This window comes from Mycetomoellerius zeteki, unplaced genomic scaffold, assembly GCF_001594055.1.
Source record: "Mycetomoellerius zeteki isolate Tzet28-1 unplaced genomic scaffold, Tzet1.0 scaffold138, whole genome shotgun sequence".
NCBI lineage: Eukaryota > Metazoa > Arthropoda > Insecta > Hymenoptera > Formicidae > Mycetomoellerius > Mycetomoellerius zeteki.
The window spans coordinates 443,236-469,175 of NW_017256319.1; the positions used below are offsets into that span (position 1 = coordinate 443,236).

General features: G+C 35.1%; 1 protein-coding gene across 1 annotated transcript in view; it reads right to left on the minus strand.

Annotated features, from left to right (window-relative positions):
* Nucleotides 1-3,155: 3,155 nt before the first annotated feature.
* Nucleotides 3,156-25,940, minus strand: part of salm (spalt major) — an 84,600-nt gene continuing 61,815 nt past the window's right edge. The window contains 8 exon segments of the mRNA XM_018462317.1: nucleotides 3,156-4,676; nucleotides 5,000-5,173; nucleotides 5,393-5,541; nucleotides 6,159-6,362; nucleotides 6,365-6,440; nucleotides 7,092-7,379; nucleotides 8,280-8,413; nucleotides 14,513-17,857. Of these exon segments, the coding sequence (XP_018317819.1) occupies nucleotides 4,278-4,676; nucleotides 5,000-5,173; nucleotides 5,393-5,541; nucleotides 6,159-6,362; nucleotides 6,365-6,440; nucleotides 7,092-7,379; nucleotides 8,280-8,413; nucleotides 14,513-17,857 (4,769 nt within the window). The 3' untranslated portion in view covers nucleotides 3,156-4,277.

The following is a 25,940-nucleotide window of genomic DNA, read 5'->3' on the forward strand; positions in this document are numbered from 1 at the left end:
AGAAAGATTTGTAATTTTATATGTCAGTAATCATTACGAAATATAAGTGGTGGAAGATTTTCTAATCGATTGTTTCGCTTCTGGATTACCATTATGGAATCATTACGAGAAATGTATTTGTGGATTTTTGCGAAATATACAAGTTCATAAAAAATTATCTATGGTATATCGTAAAACAACTATTTCTTAATTCAACAACTTATTAATTCGTAATCGGCTAGTTAAAGATCGGAATTATTGATCAGTGAAATGTTTAACGGTTCACACATCGAACTTGCACTTCGCTTTTCGATACAAATAATTTATACACTGTGTAGCTATATTAGGATCACTCTTACACATCGAAGATGAATATTATCCAGTGATATATATTTCTCATTCTTTCTAGTACGTCTCTTTCCTTTTGAACGTAAAAATATAATCTGATTTGATAAGTACAAAACATCGATATGCTTTGATGCATCAAGTTCAATCACTCTTTGTTCTTGGTCGAGTCAAGTTACCTCGACGATTAACGGAACTCACAAGTTTCTCGGCACATCTCCCGCAGACGAACGAACAAATTGTGCACTGGTAAGTAGCAAGCAGCTATCAGCGATTTTGATTTTTGGGGGACGCGATATACCTAAAAGAAGCGACAGATTGTACATTTGGAGTGACACTTTTTCTTCTTTTTTTTTGGGAGGGGGGTTCCCCCTGTCTTTTTTGATAACGTTACGCGATGAGAGAGAGGAAGAGACACTTAATCGATGTCAAAATTATGGATAAGTTCTTTCGAGATCTTCTCTATATTTGTTAATCTTTCTCTCTTTCTTTCTAATAAGAAATCAGATGAATAATTCTATCGAAGTGTCCATTAGAGGTGCGTATGTTTTCTAGTTGCACGCGAACTTTTCATTTTTGTGTCGTAATGTAACATGTACCGCTGTAATATTCGCTGTGTTACGTGTAGATTGGCTTTCGTCTTAAAAAGGAGAAGATACATAGAAGCCGTTACACGAGTATTAATTTGTGAGTATGTACATACACGTAGGCTTGATTACACGTAAAATTGCATTTTGCGTGTCAACCATGCTAATTACGATATCATGCACGCAGATCTTTCATGAATTTCAGAGATGATTCTAAAATATATAAATGTATCATAGCTATGAAAGAAGTTATTCGAAAGTAAAATAATCAGCGTTGCAGTAATAAATAATCTCCTTTTCAACGAGCAGAATTCATCCTACGAAAATATTCCTCCGCGCGTATAAATTCAGTCATTCATTTTTTTTAATTCACGTAATATAATTTTCTTTAGTCAAACATACTATGAGTTTTTAAAATATTTCGTTTACAAATTTTATAACAAGAAATTTATATGCAAGAGTTTCAATATTGCTTCTGCAAATATGGAGAGTAAGTGTGAAGTTTGTATTTGTTAACAAGTCAAATAATATTTTCATACGGAGGTTTTCATATTTGACAATATCCATATTTAACGATATAACGTATACTATCATATTTCCTAAGAAAAAAATATTTGTCGTTTTTCGTTACATATGTGATTTTATTAAATATTTGGTATTATTTGTGTAAAGAATTACATTTTTATTGTGGATATGGTAGATGTACATAGATGATAGGTACCAGATTGGAACTTCGCAAAAAAAACGAATAATAAATAAATTATAAATTAGTACATGTTGTAAATGTGTGGTATACGTTTCATTGGCGATGCTTCGATCGTTCAGTAATTGTTTAAATACATAATGATATAGGTGATAATGATTAATGCTACTGTATCAAGTTATTACTGGCTATTTTCAGTTGATGTTCGATAAAAGAATTGAATTACGCGCAATCAATAATGTAAAAGATGTTTTGTTACATGTCATGCCGTTTAAATATGTCGAATGTCATAGTAATGTATATTTTACTTACATGGACATAGGTTATTTACTAAAAAATCACAGATAAAAGATTAATATTAAAAATTTTTTCTATAAATTATTATTATAGATAATTAACTTTCTACTATAATAATTACAATCGCGTCTAAAAAAATATATTAAAACATAGCCAATAATATAGTCATAGTCTCTCTCATATTTGTATAAATTAACAAATCTTTGAATTATCCGTAAAATTGAAAAATAAAATGAAAAATAATTGTGGAAGTTTTCGTAAATTTTAAATAGCGTTTAACGCCGTTACTCCTCCAATTGGTAATCTTTCACAAAAATGAATAACATCGTATATAATTAATCTAAATTATATTATTATGGGCGATGTATCTGCAAATATGAACAATTTCAATCAAAATTATAATAAATGTTATTATAATTTTTACTATCATAATTTATTATAATATTTGTTAAAATTGTTATATTTTATTATTGTTGTTATAATTATTACAACAAACATTATAACATTTAGAATAAATATTATAATAAATATAATAAATATTATAATGTTTATTCGATTATATTATAATGTTTATTATTATAATTTAATTATATTGTAATTTTGTAATAATTAATATTTACAACGACAACGCAAACATCGCCGATGATGTATGGAGGATGGACGTTTAATAAGTAATAGTATTAAAGTGTTATTTTTTAAATTAGTCACTGATTCCGAGACATTCGCAAACATTCGCAATATATCGCATGCTGTTTCTCTTGCATACGTCCATCCATGCATGTAAACGATAATAAATTTATTATCATTGTTATAATACTATGATACAAGATATAAGTACATTGGTTTAGTGATTGCAGGCTGCTCCTCTCATATCACAGCGAGGGGCGCTGCCGGGCCCGCCTTCTAAATTATGCTTATACTCTATCATTCTCGCATTTGTCACATTCTAATTCCGTTTTTCTATCACGTATACACATCGCACGCATACACATTGTAAACAAACGGAAGCAACACATATACAATACCACGCGTATATACAACTCGCACAATTGACGCCCTATTGCATCAATGCAGTATATGTATACATATGTATATATATACGCATAATCATGTATTTATATATTTATATTTATAATATATATACACATATATATACTTTTATACATATATTCGTATATATATGTATATATATAGATATATATTTATATATCATTATGTATATAAGTATTTATAACGTAGTCTTAGATAACCCGGAGAGGTGACCACCGCTGTCGCGAATGGACGGTCGAACTGTGTCGGGGACACCCGTAAGGACGCGACGCCACGTGTCTTGCGGCTCCAATATGCTTATACTCGCCTTCCCTCGCGAGCTGAGCTCAGTCTAGGCGTCGCGTCTAGCGTGAGGACTCCCACGAATCCCGTACGAAGGATTCGCGAATCGTACGTAGATACGTATGCACGTTATACGAGGCTCGATCGAGCACGCGCGCTGGATCAATATTTAAGCGGAACGTCTCGTCACGAGTCACCCGCATCATGGCGAGCGACGCGAAAACCTCGACTTGAATAAACGATGAATGCGAACAGCGACGGTGACGCGATCGAGCCCCATCGCGTATCGAGAGTTTTCGAATCGGGGTCGAAACTCTCAGTGTCCTAGCCTACTCGGAAGCCGTCGACGGATCGATGGAATCTACCGACCCCTTTTACGCATATTAAGACTAGCGCGATAATAGGAACATGGTGTCTTCGCTTGCAGACATTGAAAACTACTACCGGGCGCAAAGAGGGATGAAGAAAGGAGAGGGAGAGAGAGGGGGGTGTAGGGATATGTCGTCACTCGTACGTGGAGAAATGCCAAAAGTAAACTCGATCACCAACGAGCTACGTTCGATCGTGCGATTGTCCCGGTGATCGTTCCAATCGTGCTCTCCCGACGTGAAGAGATTAGGCGATCGTTTTCAGTTCCGAAGATTGTCTTCCTTTGAAATGCACGAATACAGCACTGAAAAGGTAGCTGTGCTATACTATGACTGCTCCGATCGAGATTTGCGGAATCATCTTTATGCGATGCATCATTGCGCGATTGAAAACCGTAGGTTCCACCCTGATGATCGCGGTCTTGTGGGACCGAATGAGTCGATAATAAACCTTCGCCGATTGGGACGGAGGGATGGCGGAGCCGAGATTGCCCGCTATCAACATTTACTCGTCGCGATTCTTTATTTCTTCTTCTAAACTAATTCAGTCTGAGAGAATTGTATCAATTATATTATCAGCCTCTTACGTGGCGGAGATGCGGCCGCTGTGAACGAACAATCGCGCCTTTCATGTAGCTAGGTAGAAAGATATGTATCCGTCAAGTTTCACGCGGCTAATCCCTCTCCTCTCGCTGGTGGCGGTGGTAACCGTGCTGTGGGTGGTGTGGCGTCGTTCTCGGTTCTGCTCGGTGTTTCCCGATCGAAATGATGCTGAAGAGTATCACCGGTCCAAGACACGCTAGCAGACGTCTGATTACCACCATTGGACGACGCGCCAGGCGAATGCGAGGGCGATGGTGTTTGGAAGAGCATGGATCCCGAGGGTATCGCGGACTTGCCATCCACTAGAGGTCCGTTACTGGTTGGCCCCATCGGTTTATCCAAGGAGAAGCCACCTCCGCCAGCACCATACACCGAGCCGAATAGACTTGCCGCGTATTTGCCCGCGCTTAAGGAATGGGGCGGTAATCCGTTGCTACTTTGAATCACCGAAATCTCGTTCAGCTGTAAGTAATGCACGCCGTCTGGTTAGATTTATTCGGGAGCAATTATCTACAAAAATGAAATAAACGGTGATTGTTAATGCGGCTCTCCGTGATGCCCTTAGTATTTATAATCGTGTATACTATCAAATGTTTTAAATTGAGCAGCAATCGTTATGCAAAATTGGAAAATGCGATAAAATAAAAGTTTCCGTGAATTTTCCCTTGATGAAATTCAACATTTCTATAGTTTATTTGAAGATGTCTATAAAACTTATTACGCTAGTTGCCTTCGAATTACGTTGACACGGAACAGCCTTTCACTTCGAGCGATATAAGCATTACCTTTTGCTGGACGCCGTTAAGGAATGGCGCGGGAAGATACGGGTAAAAAAGATCCGGTCGTCTTTGCAGAAACTCCGAGTCCTTGGGCGTGATTGGCAGGGGAGGTATATCCAATGACATCCGTCGACCTCGGCGTGATGTTCCGTTGGTGAACATGTGAGTACCCATGTGTACCTGCGGTAAAAAATATCAGAACAGCGATAAGAGGCGATATCGCGCGTCAGGTTTCGATCGGGTAAGCGTTGATCTTTCATCGAGCTCGAGCGACTTGCGATGTTTACGCGTTTTGGCGTTAGTAGAAGCGGTAGCGGCTAGCTGGTGTTAATAAAGACTTTTCAAGAACATGTAGAAGGGACTCAGACTTTCGACATCTAGAAAATTAATGTGTTATACCTTGAGGTTGCCTTTGGTGGTGAACGCCTTCTGGCAGACGGTGCATCGGAATGGTTTGTCACCAGTGTGAGTTCTCATATGGATCTGGAGCGCCGAAGACGAGGAGAAATTCTTATTGCAAATCTGGCACAAATGCTTGCTCGGCAGGCCTGCAAATACACATAACGGTTTCGCTAAACTGCCCCTGACTTCGTGATAGTGATATGATAATGATTAAAGAACCGTTAAAGTCTCAGTCTGAGGCTATATGGATCTTAAAAATTATAAAAATGTGACATAAATCGACTCAGTGACGTCTTTTATCTAATAAAATAATATTTATTCGTATCATAGTATCGGAAATGAAAGTACGATGCCACCATAGCCAAAAAATTCAATTTGTCCTATATGAATGAAGAAATGAACAGAATAGAAGCATAATTCGCCATCAGCAATCTAGTGTGTAGAAATATTGATGGACAAAAGAAGCAGGAAGAAAAGTGAGTCTAACAAGCGTGTTGCGAAGCAGTAGCGCGTCAGACATTCCAAACTACGGTTTTCGTTAGCGAGAGGGGCCGTCAATCGTGATTGACAACGCGTTAGCAATGAGATCGCAGCCGAGCGAAGCTGAGTTCGGATAAAACGGGTGGCGCTCGATGAAGAAGCAGATTTTGTGCTTGTGCGTATGCGCGCGCGCGCATGTGGTGTGTGTATGTTTGTGTATAAGAGTCTTTTTTTCTTTCTTTTCCTTATGAAGGCGAACGAACGCGAATAAAATCATACTTACTAGCTGGTCTTTTCGGTGCTGGCAGATCTCCTTCCGGCGATCTTTTCACCGGTATTGTGGACTCGATGGACGTCGGTGGCATTGGCGGGGGTGGTGGAGGTGGTGGAGGTGGGGGCGGTAGGCTCGAATCATCGACGCACATTGGACTTCTGGAAGTCTCTTGTTCTTGCTGTTGCTGCTGCTGCTGCTGCTGCTGCTGCTGTTATGATGCTTTGGATCGCTGAACAGATGTGGCGGCATATCGCGAATCTTGTGAGTCAACATATGCTGCTTCATATTACCCTGCGCATCAAAACACGTTCTATTGTATTTAATTAAGCAGTTGACTGCGGTTCCTAGAAAAGAACAGTTGTAACATTGTTATCCATGTGAGGCATCTGTGTGCAATATATTAACGATCTACGCCGTTGAATGCTATACAGTACAAATTGGGGACTTAATACTGTTATTTTAAATAGGAAATTCATCTTGCGATTATACATTTATATTAAATTTATATGACTTTAATGACTTACTTAACGAATTTAACTCATCACAAAATATCTGTTTTGCTTCTTATTTTGCTTGAATACACGTACGAGTTGAACTTCTTTTTTACTTTTTACATATCTTTTTTAAATCAAAGTAATAGTAGTTTGTCAAAGTAATAGTAATTTAATCAAAGTAGTATAATTCACGTTATATCCAATCAATATTTACGTTTCTGTATTATTCTAATAAAGTTATCGCATGTATTGCGCGAATGTATATATTTTACTTAATCTTCTGATAATTATGTTTTGAATTATTGAATTTAGATCATTTCAATCGCGAGAAGGAAGAACACAATATTATTACGTAAAAAAAATAATTGCGATTTGGTCATGATAATCGATTGCACGAGATCGCAGGACGAACGCGTGTTGTACGCTTGCTGGTAGAGGAGACTCTTACCAGGAAGACGTGGTCCGAGGGTAGAAGTCCGAGGGCGGGTGGCATCAGCGGGGGCAGGCGGACGGCAGGATAAACAGACGTCAGCCTTCGCCCCCCTCCTGTTCCTGTCCGCCCCCGGTTCTTCCGTTCCTCAGGCCGCCGCCGCCTGCGTTTCGGTTTCTCACTATTTCCGGCGGCCGATTTCGCCGGGTACGAGCGATATTGGGAATTGGGTTGTGGGAGAATCGGACCCTTCGCGGCGAAGGGTTGGTCCGCGCAGGAGCATACTTGCTGACCGGAATCATCGTTCTGAAAGTACAGCAGAACAACGAGAAAAATATAGAAGTGGTGCGAATAAATATAGCAGAAAAAACTTTGCGTGACGAATAAGGCATTTCTAATTTAATTATTTATTTCTAACTGTCTACTAATCCTTAAATATTAACGCATATTTTCATAATGTCGTTAATGCTAATAATAATGCTGAATGTTATTTGATATATGTAATATATAATTTTTTTTAATTACTCTCTTATTTCACTTTCCTATCATTTAAAGTACATATCTCATAAGAAGTTTTGCAACTATATTATTTAAATTCTGAAAATTTTATATGATTAACATCCTAAGCTGATGATTAAGATTCAAATAAATGTATTTGCAGTGTTTGTACCTATATCAGTTGATCACGATATACGAAATGTTTTATGTTAATCATTTTATCAAATGACAGAAGTAGCGTTTTTCTTGAGCTTTTATTTAACGCTGTGTGTGAGTATTCCATTTAGGATATATTCTTTGGAAGCAGAATAGGATAAGTTTTTTCAAACTGACAGTATTTTCGAATTCTTAGAGGGATATTGTGCAATAATGATTGAAGAGATGTGCAGATATTTTTAAACAATATTATTTTGTAGTGTCTTCCAACACAGTTTTGAGAAGTTTGAAGCTTATACAAGTCATATCAATTCAAATCTGTTTTTGTATGAAAATCAAATAAAATAACAATACTTTTACAATAGGATGCATAAATCAAGATGTGATATCCAGATGATTAAACGTGTCACAATTAACAAAGTATCACAACATCGAGATATGAATCAACAAAGATGACATACAAGCAAGAAAAAGAGTCAGAGAGAAAAAAGAGAAGGAGAGATTAACAATTCGCAGAATACGCTCTTTACGAGGTAAAATAGATTTAATTACCTTCGTAGAAAAACCTCGATCGCATATGGTGCATTTGAAAGGTCGCTCCTTCGTATGACTCCGGTAATGAATCTCCAATGCAGATTGGCACGCGAACGTCTTGTAGCAGAATTTACATGTGGTGTTGCCACGTACTGTAACAAATTGTATCTCTTTACATTTTCGATTCAATTCTTCATGTATATATATGTTTCGAGGAATTATACTGCGAACATATTTTTAATACATCGCGTTTTTATTTTGCTCTATTAATGCTTTACATTATATATTTGTTCGCGATTCTAAAACCTTATAATATACACTCTATACAGACGCTATATATTTCGCAGGTTATCTCCGTACATGTTCAGATCCATTATTAGAATGCCAACATTTCGTGAATATTGTAATTTACATTGTATGTAGTTCATCAGGATGATGAATAGCCTGATACTAATAGCAGTACTAGGAGCAATACTAGCTCCTTACCCTGATTATGATGGAAATATACAAGGTGAAGCACTTCTGATTGCGCAGTACACTCAGAGAAAAAAGTCGTCATCAGTAACTATAAATTTGTAGTGAAATACCTCAAATATATACATATTATTAAATTCTAATAAGAATACTAAATTAAGTAAATTAAAAAAATATAGTACATTAATCATATAATCAATTACAAATGGTTAATATTACTATATTTTCTTAGTTCACTTAATTTACTTATTGTTCTTATTAAAGCTTTATAATACATGTTACAAATTTGTATATGCATTTCTTATTTATTTTTGTCTTCCAAGTTTGAAACCAACGCTGCGCCTTTTATTATAAGCTGAGTGATTTCCTTCTTAGGAGGAACTGAACTCCGTTACGTCCCTTTGGTGACAAAGCCGCGTACTGCTCGTGCTGAGCAACTTTAGAGAAAAGGTTTTTAATGTATTCCTTAAAGTTACTTCAACAATGATTAATTAGTTATATGATATAGAGTGCTTTATTAAAAAAAAGTTTTTGTCTAAACTAGAAAAATGTAATTGTTATATTTATTTGCATGAAGTCCAAGTAACTATTCAATGTAGTTGAGTCACTATTTCACTACCAATTAATAGTGCATACAATTTGTTACCGTGACTATATTTTTATAACATTCAGCACTACTTTAATTTCTATTACTTTGTAAAACTAATTACAGGTACTTCAATTGCAAAAGTTGCCAAATTTATAGTTGCCAGAACTATTTCGTTTTCTCTCAGTAGGAGCGTGAATTTGGGGCAAAATTTGATTGGCTTTTTAGTATGCTAGCTATTATACGCAGAAAAGTGTATGAGGTCAAAAATTTATTGGTTGTTTCCAATATTGCTATCGCCATTGTGCGCAATGCTTCACCTTGTATATTTCCACCAGTAAAAAAAAGTGCCGAATAATACCGGATACTGGATACTTTTTGGATATCCGATACGTTCCTTAATATTTACAAGGCTGTTATCTTACATACTGTGACAAAGTTGTCGCTCATTATTTAGAAAAACATTATTAATAAATAAACGCTAACGAGCATTGATGTAAAATGATGTAAATATGAAATGAGATGCAGTATTTCATCGAATATAAATAAATAAAGGTTAAAGAAATCAAAAACTGATAAGAGAAAAATAAAAAAGTGTAGATAGGAAAGGCTTTGATCTTTTCTTTGCATTCCATTTATAAAAACCCAATTTTATTAACTTGAGATTATATAGATGAAATTTTCAATTTAGCAATGTACTGACTTCGCCTATTCACTGCCTACATTTATTTTTTAATTTTTGAATATTCTATTGTATATAAGATTCTATTTTAAAATCAAAGCTACTTCTGTACCTCGCATAAAATTTATTGTCTTAATCTTCATCTGAAGCTAACTCACTCATTTTGCATCTAATAAACAATGAGCTACTTTTAAATTATTAATCAAAACTGTGTATTGCAACGGATAATTACTATATTACGTTTTCTATTACTGTATCATATTGTCATTATTTGGTGATATTTATAGTCCATTCTTACTTTAAGGGCTATAGACAGGGTAAAATTTTGAAAAGATGTACGTATCGATTTTTTAATTTTGTAATATTTTGAAAAATGTACGTATCGAGAATACATATGCCAAGTTTTAAAATATTCGGTTTTAAGATATTCGGAAAATTGACGGAAATACAGCAATTTTCGTGGAGCAGTTTTTGTACGACGAAGCGCGATGGAGCACGAGAGCGCAGTATAAGCGACGCGACAACTCGACTTTCTCTGAATTGCACGAGGGGTTCTTTGTCAGAGTGTATAGAGAGGGGGAAAAGTATATGCAGTTGTAATCAAAATAACAATGAAAGCTTTAATCAAGTTATTTGGAAAATCGCACCTAAGTCACTATTCAGTGGTACCCCCATCGTCCAAATTGCCACCAATGTCGCTACAATATTATTTAACAACCTGTTCAAACCAGGTTGATAGCAAATAAACAAATCTATTCGACCTATTGACTTGGTGTAAATTGCATTTTATTCAGAAAACTTACCTCTATCGCGGAACTCTAGCCATTTTTTAATTAATAAAAATTTCACAATTTTATTCAACTTTTTTGTAATAAAAAAGGCCAAATTAAAAAAAAGATTCACATTAATTCCAGTAACCGAGACAAAAAAAATTTTTTTAAGTACTTCAGTACTGATAGAATAAAAACACCATAAAACAAAATTACCTGACTTTATTATATATTAAAAAAAAAATTCCCAAAGAGAATCCCCGATTTTTCAAGCCTTCACTCTGTCTATAGCTCTTAAGACCGTCTTTAGTAATGTCTTAAAATGCAGCCCTTTAATTAGTTCACGATAGATATCTTCAGATAGCTTAAAATTGTACTTGAGATGATTTTAAATAAAAGAACCGATTACGAATATCGATCTATGTCATAATGTCACTGTTTTATTATTTCCTTTTGTTAATAGCTTTGAAACTAATAATAAACGTCAGCTAAACTTATATTACTTGTATTCAATATTATAATCATAATCATATATAAGAAAGGATATGGAAAGGTAAATTTTTATCACATTTATTTCAAAATCAAGTAAGACAATAACGATCTCTTTTATACAGAAGCTATGCGTTTTGCGAGTTATCTCCGTGTCTAGATTCATTATTAGAATGCCAACATTGCAATTCACTTCATCAGAGCTAGAAGCAGCTTGAGAGAGAGATATTGGAATTATCTCTTTTGTAGAATACTCTAATGATTACATTAGTCCTCTAATATATCAATATTGGCCTAGTTTACACTGTGTGACCTGACCTATAACCTAATCTATGCCCTAACTTAAAATAGGCTTTTAACTAAATGTATGTAAACCGCATTTAATCTACATGTGATTGCCAATTGCAAGTTACGTTTCTAATAACATTTATTGCACGTTATGTTTATAACTCGATTTACAACTGTATTACGCAATGTTGCGCTTACATAATTAAAAATTATTTAGATATAGATAAAATAAATCACACAAAAATGTATCTTAGATAAGATGAAGATGATTAACTTTATATTAATCTAGATAAAATGAAATTAAAAAAATTTTTATCTAGATAATTTTTAAGATAATTTCATTTTTAACTATTAGGTAATAAAACGATTTATGCCCAATTTCTTCACCTCTAGATAACTTTATTCAAGAGATATCTCCCAGAATACAATGGAGATATCTCCTGGATAAGGGTATCCGCAACTTATCTGGAAGTGAAGAAATTGGGCATTAGGATACAAAAAATGTATTTATATTTTCATTAATCTTTATTTTTTACGAATAAAAGTTTTTTGTACATTTCGTCTAACAAACGGTTTCTACATGGAATTAATATTTGTTGTCCACAAATAAAAAAGCGCTCTACTGGCGCTGACAATGGCAATGATGTGTCATATTTAAAAAAAATTTGTTTGACGTATGGATACAAATTAAGAATATCTAATTCCTTAGATTTATCTTCTAAATATGAAAGTACTTCAATGTCGCTTTGAATTATGATTGCAGATGTCATACTAATTCCAGTTTTATCTATTATATCGTAAAAATAATGTAATTTTTTGACATCGATTCCACTGTCATTTCTCATTGGGTTAAGCCCAAAAATATTATAGGTCTAGATAGGGTAACCACTCCGTTCGAGATCTCCTTTAGATTAGGGTATAGGTCAGGGTACAAGTCAGGTCGCTGGGTGTAAACTAGGACTAATATAAGCAGACTAATATAAGCCATTAGGACTAATATAAGCAAATAAACACGTTCGAATACGATTCGTTGCGATACGATAATTGCTTTATACTTTTCACTTTGTACTTTTTAGTTTATATTGATTTTTCTCACATATAATCTTTAACAATCATCTGAGAATTAATTTTTACAGAAGTATTTTCCTACAGCCCTATAATGACTTTTAAGTGACAAACTGAACTATACATGTATATACCTATTTAATCGCCCTCAGTATTATGTATTAATCGTACTGTTGTCCGATCCACTCTGACTTATCTTAATCTTCATCTTGTATTATACATTTTGTGTATAACATTTATTTCCTAACATATATACATATTAAATTGACAAGAAAAAAAAATTCTGTTTTTAATCGGCCTCAGTTCAAAAGCTTCCATTTCATGCCAAAAGAACACCCCTAAATTTTTATCAAAAAATATTAAGATTTAGAGGTCGTTAGTGATTGATTTTTAAATCAAAGTTTCGATTTTCCTTAATACATGTTTGATTTGATGCAAAAATAACTTGATTCGGATTTTAAATGTGGTACTGTATGTTTTTTTGGTCGCTGAACACGATGCAATAATTCATTTAACCCTACGATATACGCCTTAAGAAATATAGCCCGATTAATGTGAAAAATGACCAAATTTCGAGTTCAAGGTCGATTTTAGCAAGGTTCGAAGCGTTCAAATGGGTCGTTACTCCCCTCAAATTGTAGATCTGTTCACCCAGAACAAGATCTAGTTAAATTTTTCCCGAGATCTCCTATAGGGCCTTTAAAAGTTGCATTTAACTGGATTATGTTATGGTCCATAGACGCGCGGGAAGTTTATTACGGCGGCAATAATTATGTATGATGACGAAAGAAAACAATTCCCCGTGCTGGGCGATCGTATCTCATCGTACGTTGCATTTGGCGGTAGGCGAATCTTTAGAAATAAATATCTCGTTAACTATTGCGAAAGTTGCAAAATGATACACAACTTTTTGACTCATTGTCAATCCGCTCTAAGGGCATACGAAAATTGTCTGAAATATTCTGGGACACCCTGTATACGAGTATTAAAAAATGTTGAATATTATATCTAAATTAAAACCTGAAACAATAAATTATTAAGAAATAATAAAGTAAAAAAAGTAATACTAAAACACAATAATGATAAGAAATTATTTTAATGCGTTGGAATATAATTAATATTTACAATATGTATCATTACTAATTTGTTATAAATAATGTGGCCATCTTTTTTGGTATTGATAGGAATAGTTAATAAAATTGATTTAAAGAATATTCCTTATTGTTGCTCGCTATCTTTTGCCATTTTTTCATATTTTATAAACCTACTTGCCTTTGAATCTTTTCCAAGCGGGCATCAATCGTTATTGTATTAATGTAGAATGATTAACTTCCAGTTGTTTTCTAATATTGAAACCGAGTCTTCACTTTTAGTTTTCTAAATAAAAAAAAAATAAAAATAAGCCAAAATAAGGAAATCGAAATTACACCGTTTTAAATACGATGAAATCACAAAGACATTCTACACTCGTATGCGACGCGGTATCGCAAGAGATAGCGTAAATACAATGGAAAACAGAAATTATCGCATAACATTAAGGAATATAAGAAAGACGATTAAGGAGTATAACAATATAGGTTATAATAATATATAATAATATATAATGATATAGATATAACAATAGAGATAAAGAGAAAAAATGATTATTGAAACAAAGGTAACAAAACAGATAAAAAAGAAGAAAGTTATATAACAGGAGAATGGGAGTGCTAGGTCCAGCTACACCACAAACAGGACATTGATATGAGATTGGATAAGACGGATACGCCACTGAGATATAGGTAAATACTCGACGATACTGGACTTAACGATTCGCGGCAAAGAATCATGATCATAGTCGGACGAGGAATAAGGTGTAGCAGGAACCGCAGCCCGCCCTGATGCTAGCAGTTCCTACCTGCTGGGCCTCCAACAGCTAGGCCGAGCGGATTGTAGGTCGATGATGCAGCTAGTACGGCTGAAGTGGTCAGCGAGGCTAGTGGTCCGGTGCCAGGCCCATTTCCCGGGTTCACGGCATTCATCGAAGTGATGCTGTTTATGTTCGATGTGCCTATCGTGCTAGTAGCAGGAGTAGACGAAACTGCTTGTAGTAGTCCCGCGAACATGCCGAAGGGATTTGGTGGATGATGCGGCGTAGTTTGGGGTGGTGGTGTCGGCGATGCTGAAGCCACCGACGCTGGCGTGGACGAAGCACGGGGCGTCAAGTCGAGCGGAGCTCCGGATGTTGGTGGGCTAGTGCTCTTCTCGCTACCGTTGTATCGATGAAAGGACGGTGACCTGGCTACGTTCGTGGTCGCGGCTGTCGTCGTGATGGTCCTTACTTGGTTCTCGAGCGCCGCCAACGAAGTCGAAAATATAGGAAGTGTTACGTCCTTGTGTTCGGTTGTATCTTCACTTTCGTGATCCTGCTCCTCTTCGATTTCAACGCTACGCCTATCGCGATTCAATTCGCACCTATCATCGTCCTCTCTGTGATCTTGCTCTTCATCTTCTTGATCTTCCATTTCTTCGCTATGCTCCTCCATAAATCTCTGTCGTTGCTGAGATTCCTCTTTCGTTTCGATGTCGCTCTCCTGCAATTGTTGTTCGATAGCCGTTTGCCTGGATGGAGGGAATCCTAAGGAGAAGCCTGTACTGGTCGGATGTATCGGTGGAAAGCCTTGAGGGAGAAAAGATGCCAACGGATGGTAACCGGGTGGGAACTCATTCACTTCTGCAGCCTGAATCTGTTCCGGACTGAGATCGGTGGGTTCTCCGGTATGAAGACGTATGTGTTGCTGCAATACGAGAGAGTTCGTAAATTTCTTGTGACACACAGGACACTGATGCAACACTCTCAGTGGTGGTTTAGCTCTGTGCACTCCCATGTGGGTTTTCAGATTGCCCTTCGTCGTGAAAGCACGACCGCAAATTTTACACTTGAAAGGACGTTCGCCAGTGTGAGTGCGATAATGCATCAGTAACGCGCTCTTGCATGAGAGCACTCTGTGGCAAACGATGCACTGATTAGGATCGCTCAGTTTATGCTCGATATTGTCGACTAGTTGCTGTAGCTTGGACGTCTCTGAAGTTTTCGTTATTTCAATCAAGCTCTCCCAGGAATTGTCATTGCTGCCCGGCCGTGGTAGTAAAGTCGAATAAATCGCTGGGTCCTTGGCTGGATCGATCATTTCATTTCCGGATGCCATGATTGGTCCTGTCTGCGTAGAAACAGGAAGATGAGGAATTTGGTGATGAGCCGGGGGACCTGGAAATAGGATTCCAGCGAAAGATGTCTGTAGACTACCGCTACTCGCGCTACTGCTGGCTGGCGATGCTCCTGGGTATGTCACAATCTGTTGAGGCAAACGATTGATTGTACCTCTGCTTGAGAGGTTTTCAGGCTGTTCTTCTATTTCCTCGTCCACTTCCATCTCTCCGTCGCCTTCTAAACGTCCACTGATTTTACTATCCATACTACAATCCTCGTACGTTTGCGGTTGGGACGGTGGATTCGCGGATTGAGGTGAATTGAGGTATCGTCTCGTGGTGTCCTCAAAATCTTCGCTCTCTTCCTCTGCAACTTCTTCCGCTTCCTCAGGTTCTCTCTTCGGTGTTATACGCTCAGCGCCTTCCCGACTCATCGGTCGTTGATACTGCTCCTGTCCGGGTGATCTCTGTTCGAGCTTTATCTCCTCTCTCTGTTCAAGTTGCTGCTTTTGATGTTGTTGATGAAGATTGTCATGAAAGGAATGACGAGAATTCAATACGGCAGCGGGAGAAGTGGGTGATGTCTGTGGAGCGGTGGTTATAGGTTTACTAAGGTTCTCCGGTACATCTTGATCGTCCCGATGATTAATAACTGGAGATCGATAAAGGGGCGTCATATTGGATAAGGTGAGACTCAGAGGTATGGGTGGTTGTGGTGGGAGGAAACCGTGCGTTGTTGCCGGATGAAACGAGGGGTGATGAGAGGATGGTGGTGGTGGCGGCGGCGGGGACGGCATCGGTCTCCCGGAAGCAATTTGCTGCAAGAGGGGTGGGTGATATTTATCTAAATGTTCTGGAACGGGATTCGGATTCATCTTAACATGTGGAAATTTGGCCGTGTGCCTTTGGAAGTGGACCTTCAGGTTGCCCTTGGTTGTAAACCGACTGCCACATACGTTGCACTTAAAAGGTCGCTCACCTGTGTGGGATCGTATGTGGATTTGTAGCGCCGAGTCGCTACCGAAGACTTTGCCACAGAAGCGACATCGATGCTTGAAGAAGGGCTCGCCGCGACCACCGCTTGATTTCGAATCGTAAGGAGATAGTCGCGAGCCCTTGCCTCTAAACGCGAGCTCGTCGGCCAAATTGTTAGCTAGTCCTTGACTCGCATTATCCAATACTTCCTGGGTACGTTTTTGAAGAATGTCCAGAGTATTTGGCTCGTGAAGCGGAGGCGGATCGGTGTTCGTTATGATCGATGAAGCGAGGGAAGCGCTTATCGAGCAATGTGGTATTTGATGTGGCATTGGCATCTGACTGCTGGTGGTCGTAATGACAGTTGATGTCGTGCCGGACGAAGATAAGGGTAGATTCAAAGGAGAGGCGCTGCTCGTCGAGGTGGGTCGTTCCTGAAGCAGATTCGGTGTCAGCGGCGCTGGTGATGTTTGCTGATGATGACTTGGCGGACGAGAAGAAGGAGGTGACGCGAGACTCGACAATGGTTTCGGATGAATAATAGGAGACGACGAAGCCTCTTTGTTATCGGTTGATTCCGTCGACGATTGCATTACCGATTGCCCGTGAGTGATCAATAATTGCTGCTGAAGTTGTCGAATCAGCTGTAATTGTAATACCTGTTGATTCTGAAGGGTGCACAGCGTGTTTTCCAGAAATGCCAGGTCTTGTAGCGCCGCTTCGCTGTCTGCCCCAGTAAGAGCAGTAGCAGCAAACTGAGCGACCGCCACTTTTGTATTCTGAAGGGCTTCGAGGGTGACGTGACTAGTTCCAGCTGGTGGGAATATAGCGGTAGGTAAGCCGCTCTCCACAAAATTATTATTATTCTCCGCGTCTTGTCGATGATGAATCTGTTTGCGTGAACCCTCCTCATCCTCATCCTGCTCGTCTTGTTCATCAATACCTTCTTCCTCATCCTCTTCCATAGGATCATCGTCGCCCTGATGAGATCTCGTCGCTGTGAGATCCACGGCTTCCTCGCCACCTCCTCCACCACCACCACTCTCTTCACCATCTGATGTAAAGTCATTTTCTTCTCCTGCAAAATAAAATGATGAAAATTGATAAATAATAATCCATTGTTTCTATCTGTAATTTATATCATATATACTGTTCAATAATCATATACGTTTATGTTTTATAAATGACGCATGCTTAGCAGATTTCACGTGAAACCTCAAAAAGCAAGGTTAATACATTTTTCACATACATGCGAATATGCGAAAACTGATAGCTATACGACTAACATTAAAATGAGGATAGATACATCAGCATTTGTGCTTTTGAAGTTTCACTTGACGATTAACATAAGCGCCAAGGTTAACATGAAAGATAAGTTGACGTCCCATATACATATTATACTCAGGATGTACGACAAAAACGGAATTTTTAATGATAGTGATATAAACGAGTTTCCGGTTCTTTATATCGAAATATGTATATTCTTTATATATAGAAAGTAATCATATATTCATTAGAGAAAGAGAAAAAAAGGAAATTAATTACTATCTATTAAACGCTCCTATCAAAAGAATATTTTAATATTATATGTATACAATACATTTTTTTAGAAATTAGCAATAATATAAAAATGAACAAAAAGTGCGTATGTATATGCTTGTGCATATTTCATACATTTTTCTTTCAAGTGTAAATGAATTAGATAAAATATCCTATACATATACAGTATAATAATATCAGTAACTATAATACCGTAAAACAGATATTATTGATATATTGTAAAATTATATTTAAATAAAATTATAACTATTTTGTTTTTAATGTAATCTTATTATTAGTTAGTTATTTAGTTAATTATATATTGTACTAATCTTCAACTTTGGATCATAAAGATTTCTTGATTCGATATGTATGTAAGTAAATTATCACTATTAAGAAATTTTACTTATAATCTTTTAACACTTTTTACACTTTGTTAAAGACCATTAGATAGAAAGAACGAATAATAAGTATTTTAATACTTAAAGATATACCTACTAAAAGTATTATTGAAGTACTACTGAATCATAATGATTGAATCTCGAAGTTTCTCTAATGCAAATAGAAATATATTCAATAAAATGCAGAACAAGAAAAATTCGAATATCTCAATTTCTTTATTAAAAGATGATAGTTGACATTTTGTGTCAAACGTTTTTTCAGAGTCGAAAAAAGTAGAAATATATCTGCTTAGCAACAATGCATTCCAGAATCTTGAAAACGGTACATAAAATAGATATGAGTCTATCTCGCATTTCAGAGAAACATTCGACTTTAGATAATGCACAAACTATTTTAACTCTTATTATAGAATTCCATTTTCGAAGAAAATATTAGTAGTACTTATAACTTTTTTTTTTTATAAAAATATTTTAATATTAGTTTTTATTTTCATTTTATTTCTATTATAAGAAAATAATATTTTTCCAGAATGAATAAATATTGATATTTTCGATCATTAAGTTTATTCCTAATAATCATTTTTGTAAGTGTTACACATTTTATCACATTATTTTTCTACTCACAGTTCTTTATATCTTATGTGAAACGCGAGAGCTGGAAATCAAAGCCGGATTTTTCACTTGACCATTCTATTAAGCTATCTAGCATCTCTGAACAAATAAGAGTGAAATTCCATAATTTTGTTTGATCTTTTACGTTCGATGTTGCTACGGCGTTATCCTATCAATGTACTACTACAGATTGTGTATATATAATATCACATTATTTTCCATTGACACAATCGGGCGTATATTGGGCTCGAAAATAAGATATTCTTTGAAGACATATACATACGTTTTCTATAGCTAAAAAATAATATTAATTACGCATGTAAGATGTTTTAGTTTTAATGAAAAGTTGCATAAGAGAATAGTAAAATCGAATAGTAACCGGTATTTTTTATGGATAATGTTTAAAATTCACAAATTAAAGTCAAACTATAATGACAATAAAAAATCTTATATACAGGGTGTCCCATGGGAATGTGTTGAAACTAATCAGCTGTCATTTTCGAAGGTATTCAGTTATTGAAAAAATAAAAATTGCGCTGAAAAGAGGAAAGTCTGCAATTTTTAATGAGTATAAATAATATAATATAGTTGCAAACAGTATAGAAAACATTAAAAACAAGTGCTTGAAGCCGCAAATTGAACATGTAAATATATGATTCATCGGATCGCAGATGTAAGACATACCAGACGCAAGTAAATTATGAGAACAATTGAATTATTGCAAAGGATGCCGATATTCAACGTTCAAATGAAGAATGAGAAGCAGCTTGTTATTTGAATTATTATTCGTTTATTATATTTTATGCAGAAAATTTTTTTATTAAAAATTCTTCACACTCTAGAAAACTGACTAAAGTTGATCGAGTCAAAATGTTAATGAAATCTACATATTATGTCAAACAGCTTGTGAGATCAAAGATATATAATCCATTATAACGAAATCCATTGAAAATTATTTGCGCAAACTTAACTAATGACGTTTGAATATCATACGAACTGACTAAGAAGAATTTAATGATTAATGAACATCAATTTTGACTTACTGCTAAACGTGACAAAAACGATCCACTTTTTAAATGAATGATGACGGTGACGATGAAAAATGGATGAAAAATCGACAACAATGCACAAAGATCCAAGAAAAGACTCAGAAAAAATGAACTGAAAACCGAACTATTAAGATATTCCAAAGATTGATCTTTATTCGAAGAAATCTCATGACTAATGATGTTAGAAAGACATCATATGTATCATGCATTGTGTGAATCGAACAGTCAAATACTTATAAATATTCGTGATTAAATCGATTAAAGCAATTAACAAAAAAATATCAAGAATTGACTAGAACGTACAGTAGTCGGATTTAGATATAACTTAAGACCCTATTTTTGTGTTGATCCTCCTCGCTTTACAGCTCGCATCTTAATGAGCTACTGACTGTGCTAAATTGATAGCAGGTACAAAATGTTCTGCCTCAGAAGTCTCGACACTATAATAAGAAAATATAATTTTCTTACTGCTGTCAAACCATTGTTAAAATTTGTTCTTTTTAAGTAATTTTATTTTTTTGAAATAATTTTTATCTCTTTATTAATTATAAAAAGTTTTCTGTTATTCACATGTTGCATATCTTCTACAATAATTTCTATAATGATTCTTACAACACTTCATTTAAAGCTCTTGTCTCGTTATACATATATTAAATTTTAAAATTTGTAACGTTAAATTTATTTTTACAATACAATTAATTGTGCGAGCAATTCATATAATCATATTATATAAAATTATATAATTGTATAATTGTAATTATAATTAAGACATTTATTATGGCCGCTCCAGAGGTAGAACATTGCATGTTTTAATTATACACGTCCGGTTCATTGTTTAAGAACTGAAGGAAATATACTGTTCTATTAGAACAATGGCGAACGTCATATTTCTTCATTCATAGAAAACCATTCATAGAAAACTGATGTAACTTGATAAATAGAAATGTCCTGCCGATATTTCCTACCGTTTTGCCATTATAATCTTTACAGACACGTTACAGAATAAATACAAAATATGCTATAAAACTTCTTTTTTGAAAAATTTTAGAAAGTTTAGAGAAATTTTCCATTTTTCTTAGCTCGTTGAAAAAAACTTCTTCGAAATAGAATAATGAAGCTGTCTGAAAAATGATAAAAGATAATTAAACAAAGCGGTCAGCACTATTTAAAGTTTTAAATATACATAAAATTCTTCTTTAAATTTTTTAAGAAAGAATGTGAATAGACATGACGTTTCACTAAAAAGATTCACGTTCAACTAAAAAGATTAATCAATTTACAGTATATATTTTTTCTTCTACAATTAATTTATTTCAAACTTCTATGAAAGTATTATATACTATAAATTTTAATAAATAATACATTTCAATGATGAGAGAAAATATTATAATGGATAGTCCAAGCTATCCATGATACATTCCTATTGGAAACATATCATTGAATAGCGTCTTATAAATAACATCAGAATTACAAATATTTTTTTTACTCTAGATAATTCAAAGAAAATGTATAATTATTTTCTACTAAAAATTTTAATTTTCCTATATGATTAAATTAATTTTTCTATTTTTGATATTTTGAGGTTTTCACAGATATTTTCTTCAAAGATACCAGGTTTGGGTTATCGGGTCTTTATCCATCGCTAATGCCAACGTTTCGTGAACCTTGCTGTTCATTTCCTCAGGGCGAGGAGCACTGATACTTAGTGTCATACAGTATCAATATGACACTAACCTTCTAGTATCTTTATTTTTATCAGCTATGATGTTACTATGAAATTATGATATCCAATTTAAAAACGATTGATTTTGAAATTTCGAAACGTATAAGATTTCGAAATAACGAAAATATATGTAAACTATTAGCTATTGGATTATTTATCTATTCGAAATAAAAATATTTATTTTAAACATTTTCTTATTGTATCGAGAGCAAATAAATATTTTTAAGTTTCTAATGTTAAGTAAATATATGTAGGCCTACTGGATATTTGTTGACGTCATAATTTGTAGAAAGTCTTCTTCAATCTCTGAGTGGAGATTAAAGGATTCATTATACATATTTTCACGTACTTGATGATATCATCTTCCTCTTGCTCGTTCATTTCACACAGTTAAAACAAAGCACTTATATAGCACAACTGGTGCTTACTATTGAAAACATCGATAAGAATATACATATTCAGTCAGAAATCGGTGAAACTATTTCAAAATAAAAATAAAAGAAAAAAAGATAGAGAAAATGATAAAATTACTTAGTTGAACTACAATAAATAATGTATTGGAAACTGTGAGCAAAAAATTATCAGATTTCGTGTATCATATTACCGAGGACGATCGAGGATCAACTAGTACTTGTAAGGAACTAGTCTTATGAGTATGCGATAGTGACGCCACCATCTATAGGCCCCACCATCACCAACGGCAACGGTGGTGGCAGCGGCGATTTCCTCTATGTCCCACCACTCCGGATATACCACGGCGTGAACTTCCACCACCACCGTTGCTTTATGCCTTGGTTATGACATGGAAGGCGGTGCGGTTCATAAATCAGGGGGAAAGGGGGCGGCGCTTGCACGAGCCACTCACCGTCGAGTTATTAATTATTATCCAGTGCGCTGGGCGCGCGATACCCTGCCGTCGCGGCGTCGACGAGCTCGCCTCGTCGCGCCACCGCCTACGCTGCCGCGTTTAACCCTCCTATTCCCCAGATGTTCATCAGCGGGTGGTCCGGAATCGCGACGCTGCGCCGCGCCGATTTGCGCTCGATTTTGCTCGTCGCGCGACGCAATAGATTCCAGCCATTTCGGGCGCAATTCCGACGATAAATTGCGGCCCGCAAGTGAATTTGGCTGTTGCGTTTTCGTGATTTCTAAATGGTAGCGTGGCAAGTCCGACGGAATCGCGCGATAATCGATTCTGCGTGACCTTCGTCGCAGCTACATGGCCACGATCGTGGTTCTCCATGTCACGGTTGCAGCCATATATATGGTACACCCAGAGAAAGGTTCCTTCGATTCAAAGAAACCTTTCTCTGGGTGTACGTCCATTGAAATTTTTCTAGCTTCATATATCATAAAAGTGGATTTGATGACATTCTATAAGATATCTGAGCTGAATAAGCCCCCCATCACTCATTAAATAAGGCCCGCTTTTAAATTTATTATTTAAAAACGCACTTTATACTCTTACTAGAATATATGCTTAAAAAATGTGCCTCAAGTGTCTTATATCTAATAACGAAAACCAAAAGAAGAATAGTCCTTGGAATGTTATTATTGAACTGTTGAATCTTTCAATTTATTGACTATATTTATTGATTAAATATTAGAAATAAAAAAAAGAGAAGAAAAAATAGACAATAATAGGGGAGAGTTACTCAATGCATACTGTTGCTTAAATCTCGTATCTCATCAATATTTTATATTATTACTTAACATAAGCAATATTTAGAAAACAAAAATATGAAATAAATGAGGAAGAGTATCTATATAGAGAGTTATAGACAAAAAATTTAATAAGTTACGTCTTGTTTTGTCAGCATTAGCAATATTTTTAGAAAATCAGGTAGGTACATCTAATATTAATTTTTGATCAATTTATCCAAGTAGCAAAATGACGTCTTAATAACGTCTTTAACATCAATAAGACATCATTATAATCACCTTACTACTCGAGTATGTATAGCTGATAATAATGTAATCAATGCAATTTTATTGTGAATTTTCGTGGAAGAAAGAGAAAAGTTTACTGCAGAATATTTTATATTCATTGTATATACATATTTGCAATTATGAAAAAGATTAAATATTTTCCCAAAATCAATCAATATTGTATCATAACGAGATAAGACTGATAATTGACAATAAAACTAATAATTGGTATAAGTACAAATGTCAATTGTAAAAATAAATTCGAGCGTTTTATTTCGATGTCCTTGTCTTTTCATTATTGTTATTTAATAATTATTAAATATTTGATCTTTTTTTTTCGATAAATTATTAAAACTAGATATTAGTTAATTAATTAGATAGGGTAGAGCGAGGCTAGTATGTGACGCTTCTTATTCAAATTATTATAAAGCTTTATGCAATTATCGATAGAACAATGAGAATTGCTTTAAAACGTTGCATATTCATTTGGTTTAATAATTAAATACTTATAAATTCTTAATATATTTCATAAATAAGAAAAAAATTTTCTTGATTACAAAGAGGTTAAAGTAGATCAATGGATCTCACCCATGGGACATATTGAGCAATAATGAAGGGTAAATTGAGTCGTGAAGATAATCGTTTAATAAAATTATTTAAAACAATGAAAACATTATGTATGACACTCTCGGCCCAACAAGTCCTATATCGATGTCGATTAAAATATTTTTTTATAATTAAAAAACCGTAAAATAGCAACATTAAACATTAAAGTTAAAAATACACTAATAACTTATATTTCAATTACCTGCACGTAGATCAGAAAAGAATAAATACTCATCTAATAATTTTTACTTTTTATACATGAAAACGAAAAAGCGCACGTGTTCAGCTGTTGACAGCCGGATATAGATTATTGTATTCAATAATAGAGGAAGATGATTTTAATGAAACGCTACCAACATTTAGGCAGTTGCGATTTTGTCACATTTGTAGTATGTCCAAGAAGAATAATTTAACGAATTTCAACTTCGGTCGCCTCTGGCTTTGGCTGCCTGCGTGCTATGCACGCATTGTACACTCGCTAGTCACGCCTCTTACATGTTACACGTACATATATCAGGTTTTTTTTGCCTAAAAAGATCTTTTCTGGAATTAAGGGGGTCCTAAAGCCGTTTGCATTACCGATTCAGTAAGACTTACACACATACGTGTCATCGATATATCACTACATCTACTACATCAATATCGTATGTACGTATACATACGTATAAATTTTCTAACTAATCTTTTATATTGGGTATCTAAGCCTAATTGTAAGAATACAACATTGTCTATTCATATAATCCCCTCCAAACCAAGATTGTTTTATACGTACAAAGTGTAAAACTTGTATAATCAAACAAATATTATTGCAAATCGATATCAGAAGCCGATAACAAAACTGTAATTTTCAAACTTTTTCGTTTTTGATATAAAGTCGACTGATTTAGACTATATTATTGTTTATATTTTAATTGTATGGAGAAGAATTTTTAAATCTGTATATAGGTAAAGGCAGTTAGAAAAATATTTATTTGAAAAATAATCGGTAAACAGGCTTTAGGAGGGAGGGGGAGGGAGAGAGAGAGAGAGAGAGAGAGAGAGAGAGAGAAAGACGTGTATAATCCACCTACAGTTTTGGTCATCACATATTTTATCGGAATAAAAGAGCATGATCGTTCGAGTTTCTGAACAGGCGAATTAATGAAATATTACTGGATTGTCCTTGACATTTATAAAACATACCTATTTAATTACTAATTAGTATAATTTATAGTCTAATCTAAAAAATGTATAATTTATAGTGTAATCTAAAATATTTCGATTACTAATTAGATTACATAAAATTTTAATTACTACATTTTA